Consider the following 27,261-nt stretch of genomic DNA (forward strand, 5'->3'; position numbering starts at 1 on the left):
AAGATACTGGGAGAAGAAAATGAGAGGAGAGGAGGCCGCGGCAGGAGCCAGCGACCGATCGCAACAGTCACGGGTGCACCAGAGCCGCCCACGCACTAAACCAGGCAGCAAGGGAAGCGGCTATACAGTTCGAGACAACTCCTTTCCGAGGCTAGGAGGAGAACAACGACAAACTTCCCGGGGACGGAGCGCCTCCAGAGGAAAAAGCAGATCCAGGAGACGTTCGAGCTCGAGAGACCGGACCTCCAGCCGGGCCCGGGGAGGATAAACGGCCTGGGGCGGCGAAAGCAAAGGGGTGAGTTTCGCGAACATGGTCTCCCAGAGCGATGCCAGCAATAATAAGAAAGATAAGAAAAATGAGGAAATAGAAAGACTAATGAATATCGTTAAAAATATGAGTGATACGATCTCCAGTCTTAAGAGGGAGATACAAAATCTAAAAACGGCCCTGACTACGGCAGAGGCTAAGCCAACGGCAGCTGTAAGCACTCCCCAAACAGGGACACCATCCCTGGTAGCAGTTAGCTGTAAGCACTCCCCAAACAGGGACACCATCCCTGGTAGCAGTTAAACCACAAACCTCACTAAATAATAGCCAGGAGAGCGAAAGTAACATGGTGGTCGAGGATGCCGTCCCGCCCCCATCCAAGCACAGAACCAGGGAAGAGGCAACTCAGACCTCACTGTGGACAAAAAGCTAAACAAACTAGAAGCCAAAATGGACAGACATTTAAAAAATTTCGCAAAGGAAAGGGATAGAAAACTAGAGGATTTTGCTAACCAAATCCAGAACCAAATGCAGAACCATTTCCATTTAATAACTGAGGCACTTCAGCAGCTGAGGGGGGAAAATGCCGTCATACATGCAAGGCTCGCTAAGGTTGAGGAGAATATCGTCGAGCTTAGCAATGGACAGACCGCGCAGTAGTACCCAAATTTGGCAGTGGCGCTACAAAGCGCCTTGTCGATGCTCGATACAGCCCCGCTAGCAGTTGCGCTGCAAGAGACCGGTGGTCCGGCTAAACTGCAGGGTTATCAGGTTTTCCATAGCAAGAGGGGAGACAAATCAAGGGTATCAACATTAGTCAAGAGAAATGTAGCAACAATATAGCACGATCTAGAAGACAACGTAATCGAAAACGCCTTCGTGGAAATTTTAACAGGAAAGAAGGGAGAATCAAACACTTTTCTCTTAAACATATACAGCCCACCCAACAGAGGAAGGTTAGATTAAGGCAGATAATTAACAAAGCACTTAAAATAGCCGAAAACCAACCCCTCGTCATAGTAGACGACTTCAACGCCCATCACCCGGAATGGGGGTACCTGAAAGAAGACCCAAAAGGGAGACAATTATGGGAGGATATAGTACACAATCTGGGACTTACGATACTAACAGATCCGGAGCACCCCACACGAGCCGGAAATAGCGTCAGCGTGGACACTTCGTTAGAAACGTAGGAACCTCGTTAGAAACGTAGGAACGGCGAAATGGATTAACACGGAACAGAACTTAGGCAGCGATCACTATGTCATAGTAACAGAGATAAGAACCAAGAACAAACAAATAGGCAAGAAACAAACCCCTACAAAGATCACAGAGTGGGGCCACTTTAGGGAGCCCAGAGGAAACAGAGACGAGACAGTCATAAATAATATCAGAGAGTGGGGTGCGAAGCCATTAAGAAGGATGCCAGAAAGGTAACAAAAACGCTAGACGGGGAAAAAGCCCCCGAGATAGCGGACAGCCGACTCCTACACATGTGGGAAGCCAAACAAGGCATGGCGCGCCGACTAAAGAAACAGGGAAGGAACAACCGCAATCTCAAAAGAAGATTGGCGCGGCATAATAAAGAAATAGAGGATTACGCGTTTAAACTGTGCGAACAAAACTGGAATAGCAAATGCAACGAAATGGAGAGGAGCATGAATCTCCCCCAGACGTGGAATATTCTTAGGCATCTCAGAGACCCAAAAAAATCCAAGACGCAAGCAAAAGTTACAATGACCAAAGTTAGACACGCGTGTGGGGAATACGATGACAAAAGCTTCATACGTAAACTAGCTGAAACCGACATAGGAGACACAGACAAAATCCGGCTTCCCGATTATGAAGGAGCTCCGAACAAGGCCCTGGACGCACCCATTACAGTAGCCGAGGTAAGGGCTGAAATAGTCACACTCAAAACCAGATCGGCTCCTGGCCCAGACGGGATTACGAACACAATGTTAAGGAACCTCGACGACAACTCCATAAAGGCCCTCATAGATTACATGCAGGAGTGCTGGGAGAAGGGCGAGATTCCCCCGCAATGGAAAACGGCCACCGTGGTCCTAATACCTAAGCCCGGGAAGCAGCCGCAGATAGGGAAACTCCGACCTATATCCCTCACATCGTGCGTAGGAAAACTAATGGAGCAGGTCGTCCAGACCAGAATATCGAATTACATGGAAAAGAACAGGAAGTGGCCAGATGAGATGTATGGGTTCCGACCCCATCTCAGCACACAAGATGTCATGCTGCGACTAAAACATGATATCATTGACTCCAGAACCAAGGATGCAAAGGTTATCCTAGGTCTCAATCTCAAAAAGGCATTTGATAACGTCAAACATGAGGCAATATTGAAAGGACTCAGCCACGCCGGAGTAGGTCACAAAACCTATCGCTACATAAGAAACTTCCCCACAGAGCGAGCATAACTTCCGAGCATAACTGCGAGCATAAGCTTCCAGGAGATTAAATCCGGGGAAATAAAGCTGGGAAGCAAGGGAACCCCTCAAGGGTCGGTGCTATCACCCATTCTCTTTAACATGGCCATGAGAGAACTCCCGGGTGAACTTGAGAAAATTGGCAACCCAAACTTAGAATATAGCCTGTATGCGGACGACATTAATCTATAGATCAACCGAGGAAGTGATGCAGAGATTAACTCTTTCCTGTCCGCGTGGAAAATGGTGGTTTTCAGGTCATATCATTAATATTTTTTTTTCTTTAACAAAACTTGCTTGGTACAGGAGTGTATGGTACCGTTGTAGAGGAGGAAATTCTCTTCACATTGTTATTAGTCACAGTCAACATGTTTATTGAGTAGGAGATGAAAAAAAAATTTCAGAAAGAAAATTGTAGTTACAAAGAAAAAACAGACAAAAACATCGAAGTTTCATCACAAAAATAAAACAAAAAAATTTCAAAATATACGTTTTTTACAACAGGGATCGATGCAAAATTGCAGCAAATTTTAGTTTGCCGCGAACAGTATTAGCTGGGCTAGAAAAGGAAACAGTAGTCCTAGTGACTATCGTGCCACCGCGCGAAACAGTTCCTTGTTGCCGTGAAGCAGAGGTTGGCCGCACATGTCTCACAGAAAACATTTGTTTTTTGTTCCACCTTTTTTTCTTCGTAGCACAATTTGCAGTTCCGGTACTTTGCATTTTCTGCAGCTTGTGCTGCAGCCCCTGAGGTGAATCACGAGGCGGAAACAGAGGGCGAACATTGGGGTCCTCAGGATGTGGCTCATCAAATCCGAGGAGTTGCTCGATCAATTCAAGTCTGAACGCGAACTGATCAAATCTTGATGTCCTCGACAATTCTGGCGCTTCGGGATGCTCCTGGCGATGCGCGTCAAAAAGTATGAAGCTGTTGACGACCGCGCCACCGAGCGCCGTGCGACGCTCCGGCGCGCAACGCCTAGGTCGACCCCTGGCTGTCTTCGAGCCGAAAACACGACTCTCTGCGCTGCCGGCGGCAAGTAATCCCGCCCGAAAGACGTTGACACCCTGCAGATAAGAGTTATGACCTTGAGAACACTGATCTTTTCCGATAAGCGCGCAGCAAAAGCGGAACATTTCGGGGGAGAAAGCGAAACTTACCGAGGCATGGCTGTTGACATTCCGGGTCGGTCTGACGCAGTTTCACTGTCGGTGCTGAAGTCTGAAGAGCCGAAGTCGTCTTCTGAATCCTCACTGCTGCTGTTCTCGTCCAAAAACGAACTCTCAGGAGCATCAATTTCTGTGGAAACGCGCGGTTTCAGCGCAGCAGCAGCGCGCGACGTCGACGCCATGGTGGAAACAAGGAGCGCCGGTCAGCTGACTCCGGAGGGGCTTCAATAATCACCGCTTGGCGGAAAAAGTCAAACCAAAAGCGAAACTGAAAGAAGAGTTCCTTTATTTCACACTGGATGGCGCTAGTTGTCCAGGAACGCTTCAAAAAGCGCGACAATACGAACTTGAAACCATCGATAGCGGGCTATCGATGGGAATAGGCGCGGACAGGAAAGAGTCAATCAAACCCTACAGGCAGCTGCCAATATAATTTCGACGTATGCAGAAGAAAGGGGCTTAGAATGTTCGCCCGAAAAAACTGAAATATTCATATAGTATAACGATAAGGCTCTGAGGAACAAACCACCCTCAAAAATTCAGATTTCTGTAGGAGGAAAGGAGGTACCCAAAGTGGACACAATCAGAATCCTAGGCCTTTATATGCAGTCAAATGGAAAAAACATGATAACCATCAAAAAGCTTGAGAGCCACGTGATGCAGACCCTCAATCTCATCAAACGTGTCTCGAGCAAAAGAGGCGGTCTTAAAGAAAAAAACCTACTTAGGCTCATACAAGCTTTCATAATAAGTAGAGTCAGCTATGCCACGCCGTACCTAAATCTCAAAGCAGCAGAGAGGAAAAAAATCGACGCTCTCATAAGGAAGTGCGTCAAGAAAGCTCTAGGCCTGCCCATGTGCACATCCTCGGAAAAACTCCTATCACTGGGCATACATAACACGCTTACAGAGCTCGCAGAAGCAGTCCATACATCACAGCTAGAGAGACTCAGCATAACACATGCGGGAAGAGCCACACTAGCCAAAGTCGGACTTAAAACAGACAGGGGAGCTAGACAGAGGGAGGATATCGACATGGAGATTAGGAGCAATCTCAGGATTCCCCCCTTACCAAGGAACATGCACCCAGAAATAAACAAGGAAAGAAGACAAAAACGGGCAGAGGTGACAGACCGCATCTACGGTGACAAGCCTCAGGAGGAGGTCGCCTACGTAGACGCAGCGGGTGATACACATAGTCAGTACACGACCGTCGCGGTAGTGAACGGAGCGGGTAGCCTCATTACGGCCGCAACTATCCTAGGGACAAACACTGAGATGGTGGAGGAGGTCGCAATAGCACTAGCTTGCATCGGTTCCAAAGCTAAATACGTCATAAGCGACAGCAAAGCTGCAGTCCAAAATTTTAGTAGAGGGAGAGTCTCTCCCCTCGCTGCCAAAATTTTAAGACAAGCAACATTGAATAGAACAATCAATATAATCTGGATCCCCGCGCACGAATCTGTCCGTGGCAACGAGGCGGCCCACAAGGTGGCTCGAGATCTCTACCACCGAGCTACACACGACGGTCCACCGCTCACAGATCACGGGAGAGAAGGGCGACTAATCTCCTGTCAGGAAGTTACAGAATATTACAGACAACATCGCAGGTACTTTCCCCCGCCTAGCATAACACTCAACAATCAACAGGCGGTGGCGTGGAGGCGCCTACAAACAGATGTCTACCCACACCCAATTCTATGCAAACATATCATTCCAGAAATAGAGGACGATAAATGCAAGATGTGCGGAGCGAGATGGTCCCTCGACCACATAATATGGGAGTGTAGCCAATCCCTAGGCAGGGCAAACAACATTACAGTCGCCGACCGTTTATTCGGACCTCACGGGGACCGCGGAAATGTCCGAATAAACAGGTGTCCGAAAAAACAAATTCAGAAAAAAAAGAGAAAGAAATCGTTTATTTACATGCACTGGCTGATCCCGGGCTGGCGTTGCATATGTCTCCTCGCCCAACGCCGCCTCTCCTCCTCCTCCTCTTCTCTTCTCGCCCAACGCCGCCTCTCCTCCTCTTCTCGTTCCTTCTTTCACCACCTCCTCTACTTGCCTCCTCCCCCACATCGTTTCGAGAGCCGTCGGGCCTCATCGCATCTGAACCGCTGCGTGCTACCACGGCGCTCTCGCGGGCTTGCTGCCGCCGGCCTGGCGTTGCATAAGTCAGTGCTCACGCGCGCTTCAACGAAACGTCTTGATACTGCTAGTCGGGGTTCAACAGACCCCTGCGATGACAAAACGCCGGCTGTAAGCCGCCCTAGGCTAATATCGCATCTCCAGCGCTGCGTGCTACCACGGCGCTCTCGCGGGCTTGCTGCCGCCGGCCTGCCGTTGGATAATTAAATGCTCATGTGACGAACCGTGTGATACTGCCTTGCTGGCGTTGTTACACAACTCTCTCTATAGTGCAAGCATGCCGAGCATTTAGGTACATCATAGTTTTCAGAATTACTGTAAATTTGTTCACCGACTGTCTCTTTGTGAAGTTATAATTGATGATAAAGTGCCATTTCGTGTTCTTAGTCAACTGAAGGCCACTATAAAATTGCTAAGTTATTCCCGTTAAATAAGGATTTCTCGTAAAGTAGTTGGTGGAGCTAGGCGTTTTAAGTTAAATATGAGCTTTGCAATATTGTTGTTTTTAGTTCTTAAGACGAATAAGCAGTAATTTACCCTAAAGAGCAAAGTATTTTGTTCCTTTTTTTTTCGCTAACGCCTACAACACTGTTTATACCTCATTATCACAATTGTTTTTATGACGTGACACGACTGCTCTTACGTCGCCGCGCACGTGAAAGTGCGTGGCGCGAAACGACTGCACCATGTGTCTGCGCATAGGCGACTTGGTGTAGAGAGAGGAACTCGAGTGAGACACAGCGGGAAGCCTCGTGCCTGCATGCTCTGCCGAAGCGTGATTGGTGGCCCCGAGAGGGACCGTTGAAAAAAAAAAGCTGCCAAAGGAGCTTTGAGAGAAGAGGAGGAGGAGAGGCGGCGTTGGGCGAGGAGACATATGCAACGCCAGCCCGGGATCAGCCCATGCACTTATCCGGTCTCGGCAGTAGGCTTGAAGAAATCGTGAATGCGCCGTTGTACCCCGTTCTGTTTGCGTGCGATGAGATCAGCCTGAATCTCGGAGAGGGTCGTGCAGTCAGTATAGGCGGCTGAAAGCACAGTCGCCGCTTGTACAAGCTCCGCGTGCGACGGCAGCGGCGCACTTGGTGCGTCATCTTCAGACTCCGAGTCATCATCGTTCGGCGGGGCAGCAGAAACCTGACGAATGATCTCGTCGTCGTCGAGTTCTGCGCAAGTCAGCACAGCACTGTCAGCATCTGAGAAGGTGTCAAATGAAACAGTATCTGGAATCGCAATGCCACCACTGCGCAAGTCCCGAAGAACATCTTCGGCGTCAGTAGGGAGCACATCGGACGGCGACAGATCCTACAGATCCTGGGGCGCCACGGCATCCGCTTCATCAGGTCTGACAAATCCAGCGTGCCGAAAGCAGTTCTGCAGAGTGACAGGGGTCACCGCCTTCCAGGCATCTGCAAGCATGTCTATTGCCGACAGAAGGCTAACGGCGTACTGCTTGCCGGCGTCGACGCAGAGGATCATGCGGCTCAAGAGGCGTGTCCTGTACAGGACCTTCAAATTTTTTATGACACCCTGGTCCATGGGCTGGAGTATACTCGTGGTGTTGGGCGGCAGGAATTCCAATTTGATGGACTCGAGACCGTGGATATGCCCATGTGCATCGCAATTGTCTACAAAGACAATTACCTTCCGGTTTTGCGACTTAAACTTCCGGTCGAGTTTGCGGATGTACTCACTGAAAAGCTGCTGCGTGATCCATGCTTTTGCGTTGGCTTCATACCACACGGGCAGCGACTTCACGCCCTTGAAACACCTCAGGTTTCTCGACTTTCCTATCACCAGAAGCGGAAGCTTCTCCGTCCCCGACATGTTGCTGCCTATCATTACGGTGACGCACTCTTTACTATGCTTCCCGCCGTGACAAGGATCGCCCGACACAGAAAGGGTCTTTTCGGGCAGCATTTTATAGAATAGAGCTGTCTCGTCGCAGTTAAAAACATCGTCCGGCGAAAGCTGGCACAACAGCGACTCCAGAGTGTCCGAGCGATAATTTGCAACAAGGGTCCGGTTGACGGCACCACTCTCGCCACACATCCTCTTGAAAGCGAGGTCGTACCGTTTTTTGAAATTGCAGAGCCACCCGTCACTGAACATGAAGCCCTCGATGTTCATCCGGAGAGCGAGCGTTTCTGCCTTCTGCTTCAGGAGGTCTACCGAGACAGGAATCCGCTTGGCGACCGTGGCACACAACCACATGTGGAGAGCTTCTTCGAGTTTCGGGTGGCTGCCGTCTCTAAAATTTTTCCTTTCCAGGCTGGAGGAAGACTTCATCGCTTCGCCGAGAATCTTTACCTTGTTGCGGATGTAATCTGAGACCGTCTGCCTCGAAACACTGAATTCTCTGGCAACTTCACTTTGAGACCGACCGCTCTGGACCTGTTGCACAATGGCGATCTTTTTCGCCATTGACATTATGGTATATTTACCACGCTTGCCGGCTTTCCCCGGCGCAGACTCCGCGGGCACTGTCGGCGCCATTAGACACTTATGCCACGTTGAACCAACGCAAACTCGACTCAAACCACCACCGCACAGTCACGCAGGCATAAACGGCACAAACTAAAAACGTGGCCGAACACCAGCGTCGCACGTGGATAAACAAACAAAGCGGCTCCTGGATTGCCTTGAGATGGCTTACTAAGCTGCGGCCGGAACTGGTGTGGCACGCCACCATGCGGCGCGCTACCGAACCACGCGGAAACGATGATGATGAGCGGGAATTTGCAGTAGTGCCACCTCGCGGGGCAGCAAGGAGGCTCAGTTCAAAACAAAAATGGCGTTGAGCGAAGTGAACCGCACGTCGGTGAGCGTCGGTGCGGCAAGTGCTGCCGGTCGAGTTGGCTCAAGGAGTGTCCGAAAAATCAAACGAGAGGCTGCAAGATGTCCGAACTTTCGGCAGTTGTTATACATTACGGTCTATGGGGAGAGTGGCGGTGCCACGAAGCAGTCTGAATAATCGAGCATGTCCGAATTTTTGGAGTCCGAAAAATCAGTCGGCGACTGTAATAGTAGAGACGCCTGGGAGACCTTGCTCCGGAGCTCAGACCCTGAGCTCCAGCTCACCGCCGTCCGACTGGCTGAAGAGGCCGCCGGGATACAAGAGATCCTGGCCAGCATCTGACGCAGCTACCCCATGCGGCCAGATCTCTCCTGATCCTCCTCCCTCAACTGAGGGTATAGGACAGGGGAGGTCTGGATGAGGTAGTCTCATTCTGTTGGACAATAAATGTTTTTCACTCACTGGGCAAAACCAATTGCGGATCACTCCTTTCCAGTGATTAGGCAACAATATATAAAAATTTCAAATAAATATAAGAGGTTGACCAGCCACCCATCGTTCGATCTTACGTGGATCTTACGTTCGATCTTCTATGCTGATCTCATGTGCTGCTCTTGAGGCAATCATTGGGAAGCTATCAAATGCTGTCTTCGATGAAGCAAACTACAGGCCCCTCTCGACAGGCAGGTAGAAAGTCAAATGCAAGCATTTGTAAGCTGCATCTTCACACTCATTGTCCATGTCAGAACTGCCATCACTAAACTTAGTGCTTGTAGCACCAAAATCCGAACTGTCACTATCGGTAAGCGAAATTAGCAATGCGCGGCTCAACACAGTGTCCATGGCACCCATTGATGTCTTGCTCACCACTGGTTCTGATAAGTAAGCAGATATGGGTGAAAGAGATGCATCATATAGGGTTCCTGTGAAATCAGCCATCAGAGTCCATAAACTTCATCCATATCTGCCATAGGGATTCTACATCAGTTAACAGACCATTCAAGAATTAGAAGAGGGGCTTATGAAGTCAAAACATGATAAATACAGCCTTTGTACTTCTAAGCTATGTAGTGAGGGTCCCTGTAGCATGCATGGCAATCCGAACTTTTGGAAGGGCGAGGACGAGAGCTCCTCTCACCTTCAAAAGATTTGGAATGCTGGCGATGCATAACAAGCCCCACAGCACGACCCAGAAGTACTTTAAACTTTTGACAAAGGATGTACATGCATTCAAAAAGTTACTGCCACATTAAAAGTTAAATAAAAAGTTTTAAAGGGTCTCGCAGACAACACTTCTGAAATTAATGACTAGTGTGAAAGTAATGACTATTTTTCTTGGGAGATGTGATCAAGCTCACCAGAGGGTGTTTGTCCTTCTCCCTTAATCTTGCCACTTCTGTGTACAGCTTTTGAGACTGTAGCGGCGACAGGTATGAGGAATACTTGCAGGGAATGCTGATTCCATCATCTTAAGAGACAAGAAATTTTAAAGCCAAAGAAAGTTAGTGATAAGGAATACAATTACACATAACCAACCGTATCTTAAAAAGTATGGGTGTGCGAATATTCGAAGCAAATCGAATATGTTTGCTATATCCAAGTCATATTCAATTCGAGAAATTGATAGTCGAGAAACTTTTAGTCGAGAATTTCTGAATTTTCAGCAGCGATCGAATACTGAGCTAAATTTCATAAGTCAGGCTGTTGCAAAACCACAATATTCAGGCAGATTGTCAGCAGATCAAGTTTAAAGCGTCAGCAAAACAGTACAAGAGCATCCTCTCCGCTTTCTTGGTTGTTTATTACATGTACCAATCGCATTCGGACACTGCTAGGCTTGGTCCTCATGCGAAATTCCACAAGTCGGCTTCCCCACATATCGCGCGTGATGAGAACAAGATGGCTGACAAACCACTTCGAACAATCAAAACGCGAAAGCGTGCAGTTTTCTGTTTGATCCTTCCATAATCTGCTACTACATGCTTAACGCCCACACCCATGCCACTCGTCCTGTCACCTCACAACTGTGCTTACGTGAGCTATGCCACCTTATTTTGGTCTACTCCGAAGTGCAGAAAAGCCCACTTTTGGAATTTTGTATGGAGCCACCAATAGTCGAGATGAGGTGCAACCAGCGGAGCAAGTGATCATGTAAAAATCCCACCTATTGCCTCTGACATGCGTGTGACGGTGAGCGTGACAGGGATAGGAGGGCCCCTCTCGCTATGCCGAAAAGTGTCCTGGCTGCATAACTCCGCTGCGCGCTGCTTTCGGACACAGACTGGTGCGTCACTGGTCTTTGTCTCTCTCTCTCGCTTTTTTTTAAGCAGCCTCACTGTTTCGACGCCAATGTGCGTCGCTTATAACCCTCGCTTACGCGTGCATTGTTTTTCAAGCATGCCGAACTGAACTCTCATCACCGGCTGTTTGCTGTTTGTGCGATAGAGCTGCCTTGCAAGGCTTCACCGCATTTTTGGAAGCTTTTTGTGCGGGTGGGGGGATCTGCCTGCCTGAAGCCTCGATTGGCAGGTGGCAAAGTGGAGAGAGGAAAATCCCCTATGCCACTTTCAAGAGAAATGAGGGAAAGAAAAAGTGGGGGAGGGAAGACGAGGCGAATATAGGGTGGGATGTGGTGGGCAGCGGGAATTTTTAAAAATGCATTGTAAATTATCTGCTTGTTTCTGAAGTCTCGTACGTGGTATGAACACTTGATGGCCTGTACTTGATAGCCAACGAATCACTTTTAATGCTAATATGTTAAAATTTCGATATTCGCACACCACTACTTTTTAGACAACTTGGTGCTGTGTACAATGAAAGTGAAGACAAATGCTTCATTTCTAAACAAAGTGAATTTGTGGGTTGCAAACACTGATAACCTGAGAACAGGAGATGTCGTGGTGCACAACTATTCATTCGGTAGTGCTCTTACTAAAAGGTTAATAAATTGCATTTGGTTCATGCACTTCCTTGAACTCAGCAAAAGCAAAATAGCCACAATGCTTCTCATACAGCATCATGGTTAGACGATGCAATTCGTTTGCTCCACCATCAGGCTACATACTGTAATAATGAAGTCAAGAAGTATGCACTGCAAGTATTCCATAGTTCGCTGTTTGATTTTGAAGTGTTAAGACGAAAAGCAGGAAAGAAAAGAAGAAAAAAATGACACCTTTCAAGAAACGTTGTGCCCCATCCAAACACTCCGGTGAAAGCTCATTGTCACCAAAGGAGCCCAGCAACTCAGACACGAGAATGTCTGCCTTCTCGGAAGGATCAAAGTCCCGCATGTCACATGACACCACTGTGACCTGCTCTTCCCAAGAGTCAGTTCGCTGTGAAAGTAACCTGCATAAAACATAAGGAAGCAGTCTTTTCAGCACACTCCCGATGTTTACAATGTCTCATTCTCAGAGTAATTTCACAAGGTTGAGGGAGAAACAAGAAAGCCAAATTTCTTAAATGCTTGCTCAGCATCACCATAATCAACCACAGCCCCAGCTCCATTCCCTGATGGTACGCCACTGTGCTAACAGGCAACTCTAACACATAGGACCACATGCACTGACTGGGTGTCACTAGGTGACACTAGGCCATGTAAGAATGCTTGCATTATGAACTTTTGCTGATGTGGGCATGTGGTTGAATTGGTCCCGCATGTATACAATGCTTGACTGTCTATGATGTGATCAAGTTTGAGCCAACATGCAATGTTGACACACTGCCTACTCAATCACTTCCTATTTCTTCCCAAAATTGTATCGAGCAGAAGCACATGAAAATTATGTACGCCTTGCTTGTGCTCAGGTAAATAAATTTTTCAGACAACATTTTCATTTGTTAGCATTTTTAACCCTTTGAGGGTTTTTGCCACATATATATATATACAGCTAAGAGCAGCGCCAATAAAGATGGAAGTCAACTTTCGCAGCCCCTGCAAAGGAGTGCCAGTAAAATAAAATAAAAATCAAGTTTCGTGTGCCTCCGTTGCGATCACGCGGTGAAACCGGAACCACGAAAGGGCTTTGCCGCAGACCGCGCAACACACTGAAGCTAGAAATTATATATATATATATATATATATATATATATATATATATATATATATGGCAAAAACCCTCGAAGGGTTAAAAATGCTAACAAATGAAAATGTCTGCAAAACTTATGTACCTGAGCACAAGCAAGGCGTACATAATTTTCATTTTCAGCGTTTAAAATATATATATATATATATATATATATATATATATATATATATATATATATACTGGGTGTTTTTTTTTAGAAGGTCAAAAACTTTTAAAAGAAGGTAAATTGCTTTAGATTTATTTTAGCACTGGGGCTATACTGGAGGCTACGGCGGGCGCCAGGCAAGAGGAAAACTGCTTTAATTAGTTCGCTGATTAACTAAATATGTTAATTAACTTTTCTAATTTTTGTTTTAGGGGATATGTTGTATTCGCAGAATTGGAGATCGTCCTCTAAACAGTCCAACCGAGAAAAAACAATTTTAATTAAAAATTTTTCCCGCACGTTACGAGGCGCGAAAAATTCACCCTGGTAGGCATCTTCACACCGTAACGCAGCGGCGGGAGCGCCTCTGACGTAGTTCACTCCGCCCTGCGCTTTGCGCCACGCGTCCCGGACTGGCGGCCTGCGCTATCGCTGCTAATCTCGCTTCGCTCCGCGGCCTCACGGAATGCCGCGCTGGAACAAAAACGCATTGACACAAAGTGCAGGGCGGAGCGAGCTATGTCACAGGCGCACACAGACGCTGTGTTACAGTGTGAAGCTGCCTACCAGGGTGACTTTTTCTCGCTTCGTTACGTGTGCAAAAAATTTTTTGATGGAAATCTTTTTTCTTGGCTGGACTGTTTGGAAGACGATCTCCAATTCTGCTAATAGAACATATCCCCTAAAATAAAAATTATAAAAGTTAATTAACATATTCAGTTAATAAGCGAACTAATTAAAGTAGTTTGCCTCTTACCTGGTGTCCGCCGTAGCCCTTTAATAATTTTGGACCTTCTAAAACACACACGCACGCATGCGCACACGCACACACACACACGTTTCCCAGCTAAATGTAACCAAGCTTTTAAAAAACACGATGTCCTAGCCGTCTGAGACCAAATGAGGGTTGTTTAGAGTCGCGTGACCTAGTCTGCAGTATTTTTTTCGTTCTTCAAGGTTGACTAATTAGTTAAGATTAATTAACTAACTTTTTAATTATTGACTTGAGGAACAAAGTGTCAATGGAAAAGTTGTAGATCGTTTTGAGAAACAGCTTACTGAGACATTTGCAGCAAAGTAATATTTACGTAAAGTAGTTTTTTTACCGGCCTTTAACCATAACCCGCACAATAAGAATAAGCTTCCACATGACAATTGTGCCACTTCAACGTCCCAAGACGCGCCTTAAAGAATAAAGTCTTTCTGAAGTTTTCTGAAGTCCTCTCCTCGATGGGACTTTGGATGCTCATTGGGGCAGAGATACGAGTGAGCAGCTAGTCACGTGATAACTTTCTTTTAAGGATAATAAATGAAGCTACATAAATCGTAACTTGACGGAAACAGCACTACTAGCAGTTTTTCGAGGCGATCTAAAACTTTTTCATTTACACTTTCTTCCTGAAGTCAATAATTAAAAAGTCAGCTAATTAAACTTAACTAATTAATTAACTTTGAATAGCGAAAAAAATACTCAAGGCTAGGCCACGCGACTATGAACAACCCTCAGTTGGTTTCACTGGACTAGGACACTTCACCTTTTTTAAAAGTTTGGTTTTAACTGGGACACCCGGGATATATATACGGTAGCAGTTTTCCATCCCGCAAGGTCTTTGCTATATGGGAACAGTTTCAACCCTCTGTTTGAAATTTCACACCATAATGACGATGCATGCTCACTGGGAGGTGCTGCCACCTCCTAGGACTTACAAGCAGCGTTTGAAATTTGATTGTGCTACCGTCTTGCAGAGATAAACAGAACTGATTTCTAGCTTCAGTGTGTCGCGCGGTCTGCGGCAAAGCCCTTTCGTGGTTCCAGTTTCACCGCGTGATCGCAACGGAGGCACACGAAACTTGATTTTTATTTTACTGGCACTCCTTTGCAGGGGCTGCGAAAGTTAACTTCCATCTTTATTGGCGCTGCTTTTAGCTTGTTTATCACCAACACTAACGAGGTATTCTTGCTCTTCTTGCTTACTGAGTTTCCTTCAAGTTCTTCAGATGCATGGCAAAGCGGCAATATGGCTGAATGCACTGCTGGTTCTTTTGACACCGACAGCGATGACTCTTCTGACTCCGATTTTGCTCTATTCACCGAGTCTGAATCGGAAGAGTTTTTCTTCAGAAGACTCATGTTACCAGGAATACCACACTCTGAAATACTACTGAACATTTTGCAGTTCTGAATGATGCTGACACCAAAATACTGTACCTGATGTTATTTTTTTACAATTTCTTCCTGACATTACAAACTTTGTAGATTCCAAATCTACAACAAAGTAATTTGACCATCTGGAAAAGTTTTTTTTTATAAACAATTCGACCCTCAAAGGGTTAAACATGGCCCAGTCAAACTGATGCTAGATGGTTCTGCACAACAGTTATTCACTGAATTATAACTTGTCACCTTTCACATGAACTGAGAATGACTGACTACAAAAATATTTTCCTATGAATTTTACAAGTGAAAGTACGGAGCATTTATTTCATGTCTATCGCGCTTAACGTGACTTGCAACACTTACAATGTGAACCTGACACTCCTGTACATGCAGAGGCCACCTTGCTCAAAAACTGAGTGCACTTAGTTTTTTGATCATCAGCTACCGTATTTACTCGCATAATTTGCGCACTTTTTTTTCCTAAAATTAAGGCTTCAAAAATGGGGTGCGCAAATTACACAAAGATTTTGCGAACACAACCTCAAAAATTTTACAACGGTCATAGTGCGCACTGTATTAGGCGTACTGTTGCATATAGAAGGTATGCACTGAAGCCACGCCACCAGATGGCGCATCGCGGCAAACGCGTCATGTTTGTGGTCGTTTCATGCCAGCTAACGCAGTGTCACGGTACGCCTTGAGGTACCCCACCTGAACTGTTTACGATCCGTAACATATTTGCACGTTGTTAAATGCATCAACGTCCACTTTTCTTTGTGGAACGCTTATTGTGCATGAAGTTTGCAGCAGAATTCTTCTGTGCCATGATATAACTGAGCTGCCTACCGCAACTCAGCAGAAAAACTGACCGCCTGCACTGCATGCAAGACTGTATAAGACTTGCAGCTTTTAATGTCAGTTGATAACTGTAAGCTAGTCATGCAGTACACATCGTAGATAAGCAGCACAATTAATTACCGAAATTCCAAAACTGGCGCCGCAGAAACATATTTCCAGCGGCTGCAGTCCGCGAACTGCTGAAGCTTCATAGACGGTCTTTCAGCAGAAAGGCAAAGCATCATAGCTGCCTTATTTACGAGACAGAACAGTCAAGCAAATACTGTCATGCACTCGCAGCATGAACGGCAGACCTAGTGAGAATGTTTTGCAGTTTGATTGTAGCAACGTAGTGCTGCTTTGAATGCACAAGACCTGCAGTCTAGCGCTTTCGTAGCAATGCGATGTGCAGCGATTCCACTAGATTCAATAGTAACACGTCACTTTCAGCAGATAGAGATGACAAGACAAGCTACAGCTAAGCGAACAGACACTTCGAATTACCTATCCAAAAACGACACTTCGGATATCGGCACCCTTATCACGGCTCTTAGGCTCAGCCGCTTGTCAAGAAATTGCACTCTCTCATATGTTTGCAAGCTTTAATTCCTTGGCCTGTCAGCAAACTTAAGCCGTGCACAAGGTGGGTCTTGATATCGGTGAATTCAACGTGCGGCAGCAGTCCTATACGTCACACACCATGTCGGCATCTCCGCATTCCTGCAGGTTGACGTTTTCACAAAGTGGAAGCTTTTCAGAGTGCCCGCTCTTTTCTGTTTCGCGCATTTCACGGCGTATCCACTCAGTCACATGGTGTTACGGGTCGGACAGAAATTATCTGCGGCGAGACGCGAAATGCACTCGCATTTCCCACATCACCAGCGAGTTAAACGCTGTGGCTAGCTACAGCACACACAAGTAGTGGGCATTTCAATAAATAGCAACACTTCTGCCCCCTAAAAAAACTGCAAAGGAGTGGTACATGAGACACTCACGTGATTACTGCATTGGGATTCTTTTCAATCGCATAAAGGCGAACCTTCTGGCCAGCCATTTCAGCTGCAGTCAGTGCTGCTCTCACAAGGGGACCCCTTCCAGCACCAACAACCATTACAATGCTGCAAACAATGGCAAGTAATAAGGCTCATTTCAAAATTCCACACTACACACACACACACACACACACACACACGTTAAGCACTTGACCTTCTTTTCAAAAAATCACTTTACTCTGGCTGAATATTTTCAATGATACCCCCTTATGAAACAAACATGTCAAGCTGCCATAAGGAATAGTTATGCTATTACCAGCTGTGAGCAGAATGTGTTAAGAGTTTGACAGTCACTGTGCTTTACAGCAGCAAGGCAGTGGTAATTCAATACAAGGGAGCAACAAAGACCAAACAAGAACAGAAAAAAGAAAACTAGAGATGGCTTTCAAAACTTAAATGTCTGTGTTACACTCATCCATATTAACAAAATTTTACAGCTGATGGCTGCTCAGACGATGTTATCAACAGGTTACGAATCCAAAACCATGACACTGATGGAAGCAGTTGACTGGCAAGTGGCTGATGGCAGCAGCAAATGAAACACCTTTTAAGGAGGTTCATTTAACGAGGCCATCACACAAATCATCAGCTGCATAAGCACCCCAGTACCATTTCAGCATTAGTTTGATACAAGAACAGCACAATCTACATACACAATGCTCATCAATCAAGGAAGAGGGAATATTGAATTGAAGCTCAGTTTATTACTATTCAAACCACCCATATATAAGTGAGCTAAGTAAGCATACATAATACCCCTGTCACATTGGAAGATTTAATGCCCTTGAAATCAATTTGCATTTGATGCATCAAATATCATTGGCTCTATTTCGGTACTACACAGTAAAATGTAATTTCATTTTCACTGACGATAGTGAAAAAAAATTACCACAATTAAGGGACAACACTGTGCATAAAAGGTGTGTGTAGTATTTTTAAAGTGGGTGAAAACATTTCTGTGCAATATTATAGGCGTCACATGTTAATTCCGGCCATGCGGCAGCACTTTAGCCATCAAAAACCAAGCCAAGTATAAAGTCAACAACAAATCTCATAAATGCGAAAAAACTAAATAAACACTATGGCTGACATGGCGGAGCGTGCAGTTGACATCCAAAACGTAAAGTGCTCAGTTACAACTTTAAGCATCTCCGAGCTAAACACATGTGGAATGCCAACCAACAAGAAAAATGATCAAAGGTTACAGGCAGCGCCGTGCTTCCCGCTCGACCTCTGCAGTTAGCCACTGCTCAGAGTAATAGCTATCCACAACAGCCTCCAGTGCGAATAGTTTCACATCAAAATTAATGTCTTCTTAGCAGAACTCAATAAATTGAACTTTTAACTCGGGCAGTGCACACATTATCTTTTCCTGTTGCTTGTTTCTGTTCAGTATCTGGAGTCCAGAGTATACATTCGGTTTGAGATCAAATACGAATGAATTCCCCTAACTCATTCAATGGTGAACGTCATTTGAACCTAGTGACATTGCATGTTCCCCTGAAGCAGCCAATTAATTAAATTAGATGATAATGCCACTCAATTCAAATTACATCAAATCTGCAAGTGGGACACGGGTATAAGTCTTGGCATCTATGACGCTACACAATTCCCAATGCACAAATTGGCTTTTTTTCAATTAAAATTGCAAGAACTGGCCACTCTGTGCAAAGATCCTGCTAACCATAAACAAACAGCACACCCTCATATACCTTTCATTACTTTGAGAACAACACTACTAAACCAGTAAGTGCTGCCTAAAAAAAAAGTTGCTGATAAACCTGTCTTCATTAAAAGAATGAGAACAGGCTGCAACAGCTCCCTTCTGAATGCCTCAGATAAAATTTACACAAACAATACTAATACTTTTCAAAGAAAGCAGTCGTCAAAGCAAGATTCGAACACATGATTAGTCAACGAGCAGAGAGATTAATAAAATACAAAGGCACTCACATCTCAGTGTCTTTGCCAACCAGCTCGCCTTTGTCCACTAAAGCAAGGTATATAGCCTGCAGAAAAAAAAAAGAAAATGGCACATTGTTTGTTTGTTTATTGGGGTTTAACGTCCCAAAGCGACTGAGGCTATGAGAGACGCCGTAGAGAAGGGCTCCGGAAATTTCGACCACCTGAGGTTCTTTAACGTGCACTGACATCGCACAGCAGACGGGCCTCTAGAATTTCTCCTCCAAAGAAATTCAACCGCCGCGGCCGGGATCGAACCCGCGTCTTTCGGGTCAGCAGCCGAGCACCATAACAACTGAGCCACCGCGGCGGGGCAGAAAATGGCACATAGTAGACTGACTGTGCCAACCAGTAAACTGCATTAGTATATTTATTCAAGACTTCAAGATTTAGGCCCTACAACCAGGTAAACTACAAGGCAACAAAACAGATGCAATAGCCACCACATTCAAACATTCAATTTCCATTGTGCCTCAAGTCATCGGAAAGGCATTGCACTGAAAAATGTGAATAATAAAGTCCTGCCATTGTGCAGGCAGCACAGCGGTACAACAGCATGCAAGTTCACACACCGTGGCCCTCTTACAGCCCGTCAGAGAACAAGTAAAGCAGCGCTGGTGCTCACTTTTGTTTTGAAGGACCAGATGAGCAGAAAGCAGAATCCAAAAATGAAACAACCAATAAAATTGCAATTAATAATACTCCTCACTTTCTGAAACTCCCTTCTGCTGTATTCCTTTTCTAATAAAGCATTACTTTCTGACAAGACCAAAAATATATATCACCTCTTGGCAGATTTAACGACAAAAACTGCTATTAGTAACAGTGTTTGATTGCAAGAATACATATACACTACGTGGTTTTCTCAGCATCTCTTTTTTTCAATTTCCTTCTAGACCCGATATAACACTCACTTTCCACAAAACAGTGCACTACTAATGCAATTACAAATACTATTTTATATCTGAAGTATACTGAAGACAAAGCAACTACAAATTATGTTTTAATACGGCTTCAAAAAGGCACTAATCAGTCAAGAGGCACCAGCCTGGCTACTACAAGCTGGCAGTGCTTATGACAATAGCATAACACTGGTTCAGCACACCAGCAAGGCTTGCACATCAAAGGGAGCCGCTCTATTTAAGCACAGCCAATTTCTATTACTCAACATCAGTTAATTATTCTTTTCTTCTAATCTGACCACAGCCAAGAAGTATCAGCAGCTGCCCATGCTTCTTTGTGAAGAAAGAGATCATTCATTTGGATTTGAAATGTCAAATGGCAGACAATGAAAACAACAGAAAATAACCAACAATTTGACTAAAAGTGCTACTAATCAGGCAAGAAAGGTTATGTACCAGATAACTTTTTTAATTCATGATCCATGTACCAAGACACGTCCCGTCCACTTCAAGTGGGTCTGCACCCATGGATAATCACAGAGAAAAAGCCCCACCAGCAGAAGGCAGGAGGGTACTAACGGGCTGGGACTGAAAGGGTGTGCTACATGACACATGCTATATAATCTTCTCCTAATCAGTTCTAGTGGAGCACAAGCAGTGACGACAACAAAGATGTGCAGATACCGCGACTAACTATAGCAATACACTTATGTCCACAGGCCAGTTCTCTGCACAAGAAAACAATCCATACCAGGCTTCCCACGCGTATCAATACTGAAAACTATACATAAAGCCACGTTTTTGGGAGCGGATAAAGACCAGACCACTATCACAAGACATATCCAGTAAGTAAAAGGCTTAACTCACTGCAAATTTCAAACAGAATTAATACAAACTAGTTTTGCATGTCAAATTTACGGAAGAAGCTTAACTGTTGGCACCATGGCCATGTCCCACGGTAAACGCCAAAACTACAGAAGTTATTTTGTGGAAGCACTATTTGTGAGCAGTGATAAAAAATGAGACAGCCATGCCAAATGTAGATCAATGGTCACGCAATAATTGTTCTGTCCTGTGATGTCAGCAATGCTCATAATTAAAGGGGCCCCGCAACACTTCTTGAAGGGATGCTGGTTATATTTCAAGTGAATTCTTTACATCACACAGATACGAGTTCAAAAAGAATAACAGTAATCAGTGCACAGGAACATGGAAGTTAATAAATAAAGAAATTTCAGAATAAAAGCGAACAAAATGTTGCCCTCAACTCAGTTTTCGCAAGGCTTCCCATTCCCAATGGCACAATTTAGAGGGACTAATCGAAACAACCTATCTGAGCACGTTGCTGAAGTTTGCGCTCCATGGTTGACCGTTCGCTGTAACTCGTTCTTGCCCAAGCTGACAGCGTCGTTTCCGTGGTTGCACCCTTTTTGCACACGCCCGTTATGCCCATACGTGCCTCTCCTCCTTTGCCCTCTTCCACACTCCACTGGTTGAAAACAAACTGCGATCTTCTACTGCACACGTGCAATGGCAGCTGTCAGGGACACGCCCGCTGTTTCACAGGCACAGTTGGTGTCTCATGGAACCAGATCCCTACTGCATCACCCATGTGCGTTTTTTTTAACCAGTTTTCTGGGTAGCCAACAATCTCCGTGTACACTCCCCAGAGGGAGCCACATCTTGTGAAAAAGGAGGATTCTTAAGAGTTTTCATCTACATCCCTTTTCGCTCATTCTGAGCAGGAAATCTGTGGAGGGACAATCTACAAGCACCTTTACTGCTCAGGCAGCCAGGAGCTATGCAGTATCTCCGGCTCATGGCAGCAAGGAATACAACACGAGCTTAGCAGAACGAATATAAATTTCACCTGCTAAAGATGTGCGCACCAACCAAGAAAGCACAAGGAGCAGACCAGAGCAGGCTATACAGATACTACATAGAGGGAAGCCATATAAGCTATGTACTAGGAAGTAGGATGTGTACAAATAGGCGCAAAAAAACTTTGATGCCAGGTAATAGCCAGTGCCTCTACTGGTGCTTTTTGTATTACTTGCTTTGCAGTGGTTTTGCTTACAGCAAGTATGTTGGTTCTGTCGATATAATATAACACACTACAACCCGACATAATACTTCATTTACTGACAAAGTTGGCAGTGAATTCATTGTTTATCCAATCATCAAATTCACGCCCAATGATGCCATATCCAGAGCAAAAAACCGCCACTGTGCAGTAAATCAGTGCCACGATCTGATTTCTCGAGCAAATTAAATTATTAAATACCAGAAGATATGGTTATGATCAATGATGATAGCACCATAACTCAACTCAAACTATGCAACAACAAGCAAAACGGATGTGCTCATATTGTGCTGCAGGGCCCCTTAAACTCCAGCAGAGGTCGGCAAAAGAAACAGCTGCCACGGCCGAGTAGCCACAATATACCAGCTCATTAAAGTTAATGTGAAATTCTTTAAAGGTAGAAGTAGAGCAAGGACAGATCAGCTGCGTTCTGGCACAAAAGTTTCTTACAGTTCACAATGAGCACTGTACCACCAGCCGGTATACTCAACAATAGACCCAGAAGAAAAGTCACAGGGCAGCAACACTCGAATCATTTCATGCCACTAAAGTGCCCCCAGAAACAGCTGCATAATTTTGCTAGAAAAGTACCCACAGACTGAGCTGCTTGCTTAGAGCTCATGTGTGCAATGACAGCATTAATATTTAACAATAAAACATTAAATTCGCAAGAAAGGCACAAGGAGCACACAAGGTACTTTAAAATATTGATTAGCATGTTCTTACCTTTTGGTACTCCGTGTACTTCACAGGGTCCTTTTCAAAGATCTCATATGTCACTGCCTCCAGGTTATCCATCAACGGCTAGGGTCAAAAACAAAAGTTAGAGCTTAATAGGGCTTCAAGACACCTCTACCTGGAACGAGAAATGCCTGATGTCACAGAAGGACTTCCTACGGACCCGAACTTGAGCAAAAATATTAAAGGTGTATCATTACGATTTTTCCATTTTCCTCAGTTCAAATCTCTCCTGCCTCTCATTTTGTGCCTTTGCAAGCAATGCTGCATCAACCAAGGCCACACAGTCTAGCATGCTCTCTTTTTCAATTGAAAGACAAAGGCAGCTCTACAACTCCCTCAAATCAGCACTACCCACAATAACCTTGCCCTTGCTGCTACCTAAAGGCATCTACCTCCACCATGGATGGTTTGCACTCGCCAAAACTTTGTTTGTACTAATCACTGCATGCTGACTTGCAGCAACCAATAATATCGCTCATTGATTGGTGTGAGTACAGTGCCATGCAGCGCGCAACATAGGAGCTACCAATTAGATGATAGGTCCTACATTCTATGCTCAGCTAAAACACTGATGGAGTGAGGTCCGGGGGCCTTGACACAGATTCATGTTCCACAACCAAGTATCAGTTGAAGAGATATCACCCAGAACTCTTAATCATAGTGGCATCTTCAAAAACAACAGACACTGGTCTGTCTAAAGGAGTCTGTATGAAGGAGACATGAAGGAGTACAATACAGTGGAACACCAATTATGCGTCCCCCGTACATGCGATGACCCGCTTTTTACGATGAATTGGAGCGGACCCTGCAGATCTTCCATAGGGATAATGCATTAAAGGTCTACTGAAGCGGTTTTAGACTTTGATGAGTTTAAGGTTGCCGAATGTGCGAAACGTGCAGGTAAAGCCTGCAAAATCGTTTTGCTCTAGCATTTGGCGTAATTGCCGAATAAAGTCATCGTCAGCGTTCAGGCTTCTCTGAAGTGCACAACGACAAGCAGAGGCCCCGACAATGACGTCACGTAAGACAGCAGTACGTTTCCAGCAAAGAAACGGTTATTACATGAAAGAATACCGACGCCATCAAAGGTGAAGCTCACGATGCATTGTTTGGCGCCATCTGACGACACACAGCAGCATGCAGGTGTACGCAGCGGACATCTGAAATTTCGGCAACAATGACGCCACTGCTGAGCTTCCCCGCACTCCTCTAACGTAATGAGAAGAAGCCTAAACATCGTCGCGGTTTTAATCGATGATTACGACACCATTTTAAATGCTAGGGTAAAAATATTTTTCATGCTTTATCTAGATGCTTGATAGATTAGAATTCTTGAATAACCTCGAATTCTCAAATAACCGCTTCAGCTTCCCTTTAAAAGCCTCGATTATAGGACAGAAAAATATGCACACCCCGCCTCCTACAGCAACCGGCGGGAACCGTCCACAATGAGAGATGGAGGCGGAGCACTTTATTGGCAGATGTGACATCAACCAAGCTGGTTCCAAATGGGAATCAAGACTGAGATGTGTGCGCAACGATGCACGATGGTTTGTAATGATGGCTCTGCTGATGGCTTGGACTCTGACTCCGTGCATACGACCCATGGCCGTGAGAGCGAGGCAGCTCGCTTGACCCGCTTTTCCACGCGTTTCAGTGATGCAAGCGTTAGGGAAATGAATTGCATGTTCATACCAGCATGAAATTATTGCACAGGCTGTAATAAGATTAGACATTTCTGTGATCATCGGTGGCTAATTCGAAAGCGCTTGGCGCTGCGGCTTCAGTGCGGAGCACGCTAGGCTTAGTGACACCGAGCAAGCCAGGAGTGAGCGGCACGCTGTCACTCAGCGGGCTGCTCATCACTGCAGAAAGCACGGCGCTGGTGCATTCGCGTCGCAGGCAAACATTGTTTTTTTTTTTTTTTTGCCTTCACGATGCAAATTTCTAGCAAAGACACTGCTTCCTGCTGTCGTGGAGTGACAGCGGTTCTAAAGGAAGTCTGAATAGAAAAACATGTTGCTGGCATGGTCGTACTCCATGCCGTAAAACTTCTTCGAAGGGTCAGAGCAGCCATATTTCTGGCAAGTGGTCCACATCATAGTTTTTGAGGCCCATGTGACGTCAACTTAACGCACAGGGACGGGAACGCTCGTGCACCTCGTCTAAGGCCGCCTCTTCGATGCTGAAAAGTCTCCATAGTTAGTTTTCAACTGAGTTAACCAGACATACAGTGCCAGAAAACACATGACACACATGAAACTAACTATTAAGCCCATTTGTCCACACGGACAAAAAACTGAAAACTGCTTCCAGCGTTGCATTCTTTCACACATTGTAGTATCTACTCACATATTAAAATTGAATTTCTGGTGGCCCATTTTTTTTCTATTGTTTGAGCAGACAATGACATGATATATACATTAGTATCTCAGGAACTAATTGGCCTAGAAATAAACAAATTGCATATTTGAAATCAGCAGAAAAAACAGAATAAGTCTGTGCAGTTTCATTGCATTTGGTCCGTAAATCCAATGTCCACACTTTTCTGACGTTAAAGGGTTGGTACATGAAATCACCAATAGCATCAGTGAGCATTTCCTTTCTGCTGAAGGACAGGACTTATTAGTGCTTGATACATGCCCACAAGAGCTTCTGAGGCAAGTAATATTTCTTTAACAATATTCTTAGACAATGTCTAGTTAAAGAAACTTTATACACAAGGCGTTTCACCCAAGACTTTCTGCAGTTTCTAAAAATCAGCTTTTTGAGTAAAAAAAAGAGTGCTTTTTCCGGTATAACATTGTCAGCGGAGTAATACATCAAAATACAGCTAAGACGTGCTAACTAGCAGGCTGGTTAACTAATACTGAGTAGTTAACTTTTTAACTATTACTGTTAGGCTCCTTAATAACTGAGAGCTTACTGTAAGCAATATCCATGCAAGTTTTTAGAATTTGAACACGCGGTTACCCTCAGCACTGTGGCCCAACAAATTTTGGCTATTTCGACGGGTTACGTGCACTGGAGAGGTTGCTTTGTCTGCAACCTTCTTGAAAACACATGTATTTTGGTGCAATGTAGACCAAATGCAACGGTTTGGTCTAAGACCTTTTTCCCAAGCATCTCGACCCAGAAGAGCCGAGCATCAGGCCGGGGGAAATCTTGTACCCATTAGAAAACCGGTGGGTACCCAGCGGCACTGGGGATCGAACCCAGCACCTCCCGAATGTGAGGCGGATGCTCTACAACAAGGCCACCGCTTCGCAAAAGAAAGAAACAAGGCGAAAGTTAACAGAAAAAAATGTATTGCTAGGTAGCTGATATGTTTCTTCTGTATTTGTACCATCGCATGCGCTTTCTTTCAAGAAGTCATGAACCAGTGATGTGATTGGCTGAAGCCATTTTGGAGCAGCTTTTTGGAGCAGCCAAATGGGAATTTTGGAGCAGGGAAACAAGCTTTTGGAGCAGCTCAAGGCTCATTGCAAGTGAAAAAATTGACTTTGCGAGAAGTAAAATAGTAAAATAAGGAGGAAACCTTTGGGAACAAAAAGGTGCTGTTCAATAGAATGTTAGGGGCATTTCGATGCGAGCAAAATGCAAAAACACCCGTGTACTAAGATTTAGGTGCATATTAAAGAACCCCAGGTGGTCCAATTCTGGAGTCCCCCACTACGGCGTGCCTCATAATCAGATCGTGGTTTTGGCAATAATTTAATTAAATTAGAGGCAATTGTGAAACATCATATGTTGGCCCAAATAACTAATTTTAGAACTTCAGTGTCATGTAAATTTTTATGCGACCAAGTATAGATCAGCGCTGTGTTATAGCCGCCAAGCACCTATAGGACAGCAGTTATAAATGGACAACAAGGAATTCACTGGAACTTTTATTTAAAAATGACTAGAATGCAGATCACAAGCTTACAGAAAAACAATGAAATAACACTATCAACGTTTCGAACTGAATAATAATTATGTACACGACAGCACAACTTTTCGGCTTCTTGGCCTATCAAAAAGCAGTGGACCTATTCTGTGCCTTTTTTCTGTGAGCAACATCATTCAGTCTTTAACTGCAAAATACTGCCCAGTTGGCTGCCTTAGGCGACATTTTGTCAACAGCAGCTGAAAGCCTTGTTTTTCCTTCAGCAAGCATGGCCTGCCCACTTTCCATATCACCAAAATTCTTCATCTTTATGCCATTGTTGATGAGCAGCTCTGCATTCACCAGCATTTTCTTTGCTGTGTCTACTTCCAGCTTGAGGGTTTTGTCAGCATCACTTGGTGTCATCTTCGGCACATTGGCACGCTGCCGTTTGGCAGCCTGCTCTTCTTCAGCTGCCAAACGTTCTCTGTACCTTTTGCTTGCCCCTCGCACTGCTCTGACAACATCAGGCGTAACATCAAAGTGAAAATACGCGTTTGGCGCAGCTTTGGCGCACAATAACAAAAATGTAGCAGGA

At 45.1% G+C, this 27,261-nt stretch overlaps 1 protein-coding gene across 8 annotated transcripts in view; it reads right to left on the bottom strand.

Annotated features, from left to right (window-relative positions):
* csul (protein arginine N-methyltransferase 5) overlaps positions 1–27,261 on the bottom strand; it is a 91,862-nt gene that overhangs the window by 33,614 nt on the left and 30,987 nt on the right. For 6 of the 8 annotated variants that reach the window (XR_016290563.1, XM_089580550.1, XM_089580546.1 and 3 more), the window contains 5 exons: positions 22,781–22,858; positions 19,061–19,116; positions 17,051–17,173; positions 12,000–12,175; positions 10,186–10,295 (listed from right to left, as the gene is read on the bottom strand). Coding sequence is in view for 6 of the 8 variants with exons in the window: in XM_089580550.1 (XP_089436676.1) it covers positions 10,186–10,295; positions 12,000–12,175; positions 17,051–17,173; positions 19,061–19,116; positions 22,781–22,858 (543 nt within the window). In the remaining 2 variants the exon portion in view is untranslated. Of the gene's footprint in view, positions 1–3,073; positions 4,151–10,185; positions 10,296–11,999; positions 12,176–17,050; positions 17,174–19,060; positions 19,117–22,780; positions 22,859–27,261 lie in introns of those variants that run through there. The other 2 variants (XR_016290562.1, XM_089580549.1) reach the window with 2 other exon arrangements.

This window comes from Amblyomma mixtum, chromosome 3 (assembly GCF_055824585.1).
Source record: "Amblyomma mixtum isolate Tamu chromosome 3, ASM5582458v1, whole genome shotgun sequence".
Lineage (NCBI taxonomy): Eukaryota > Metazoa > Arthropoda > Arachnida > Ixodida > Ixodidae > Amblyomma > Amblyomma mixtum.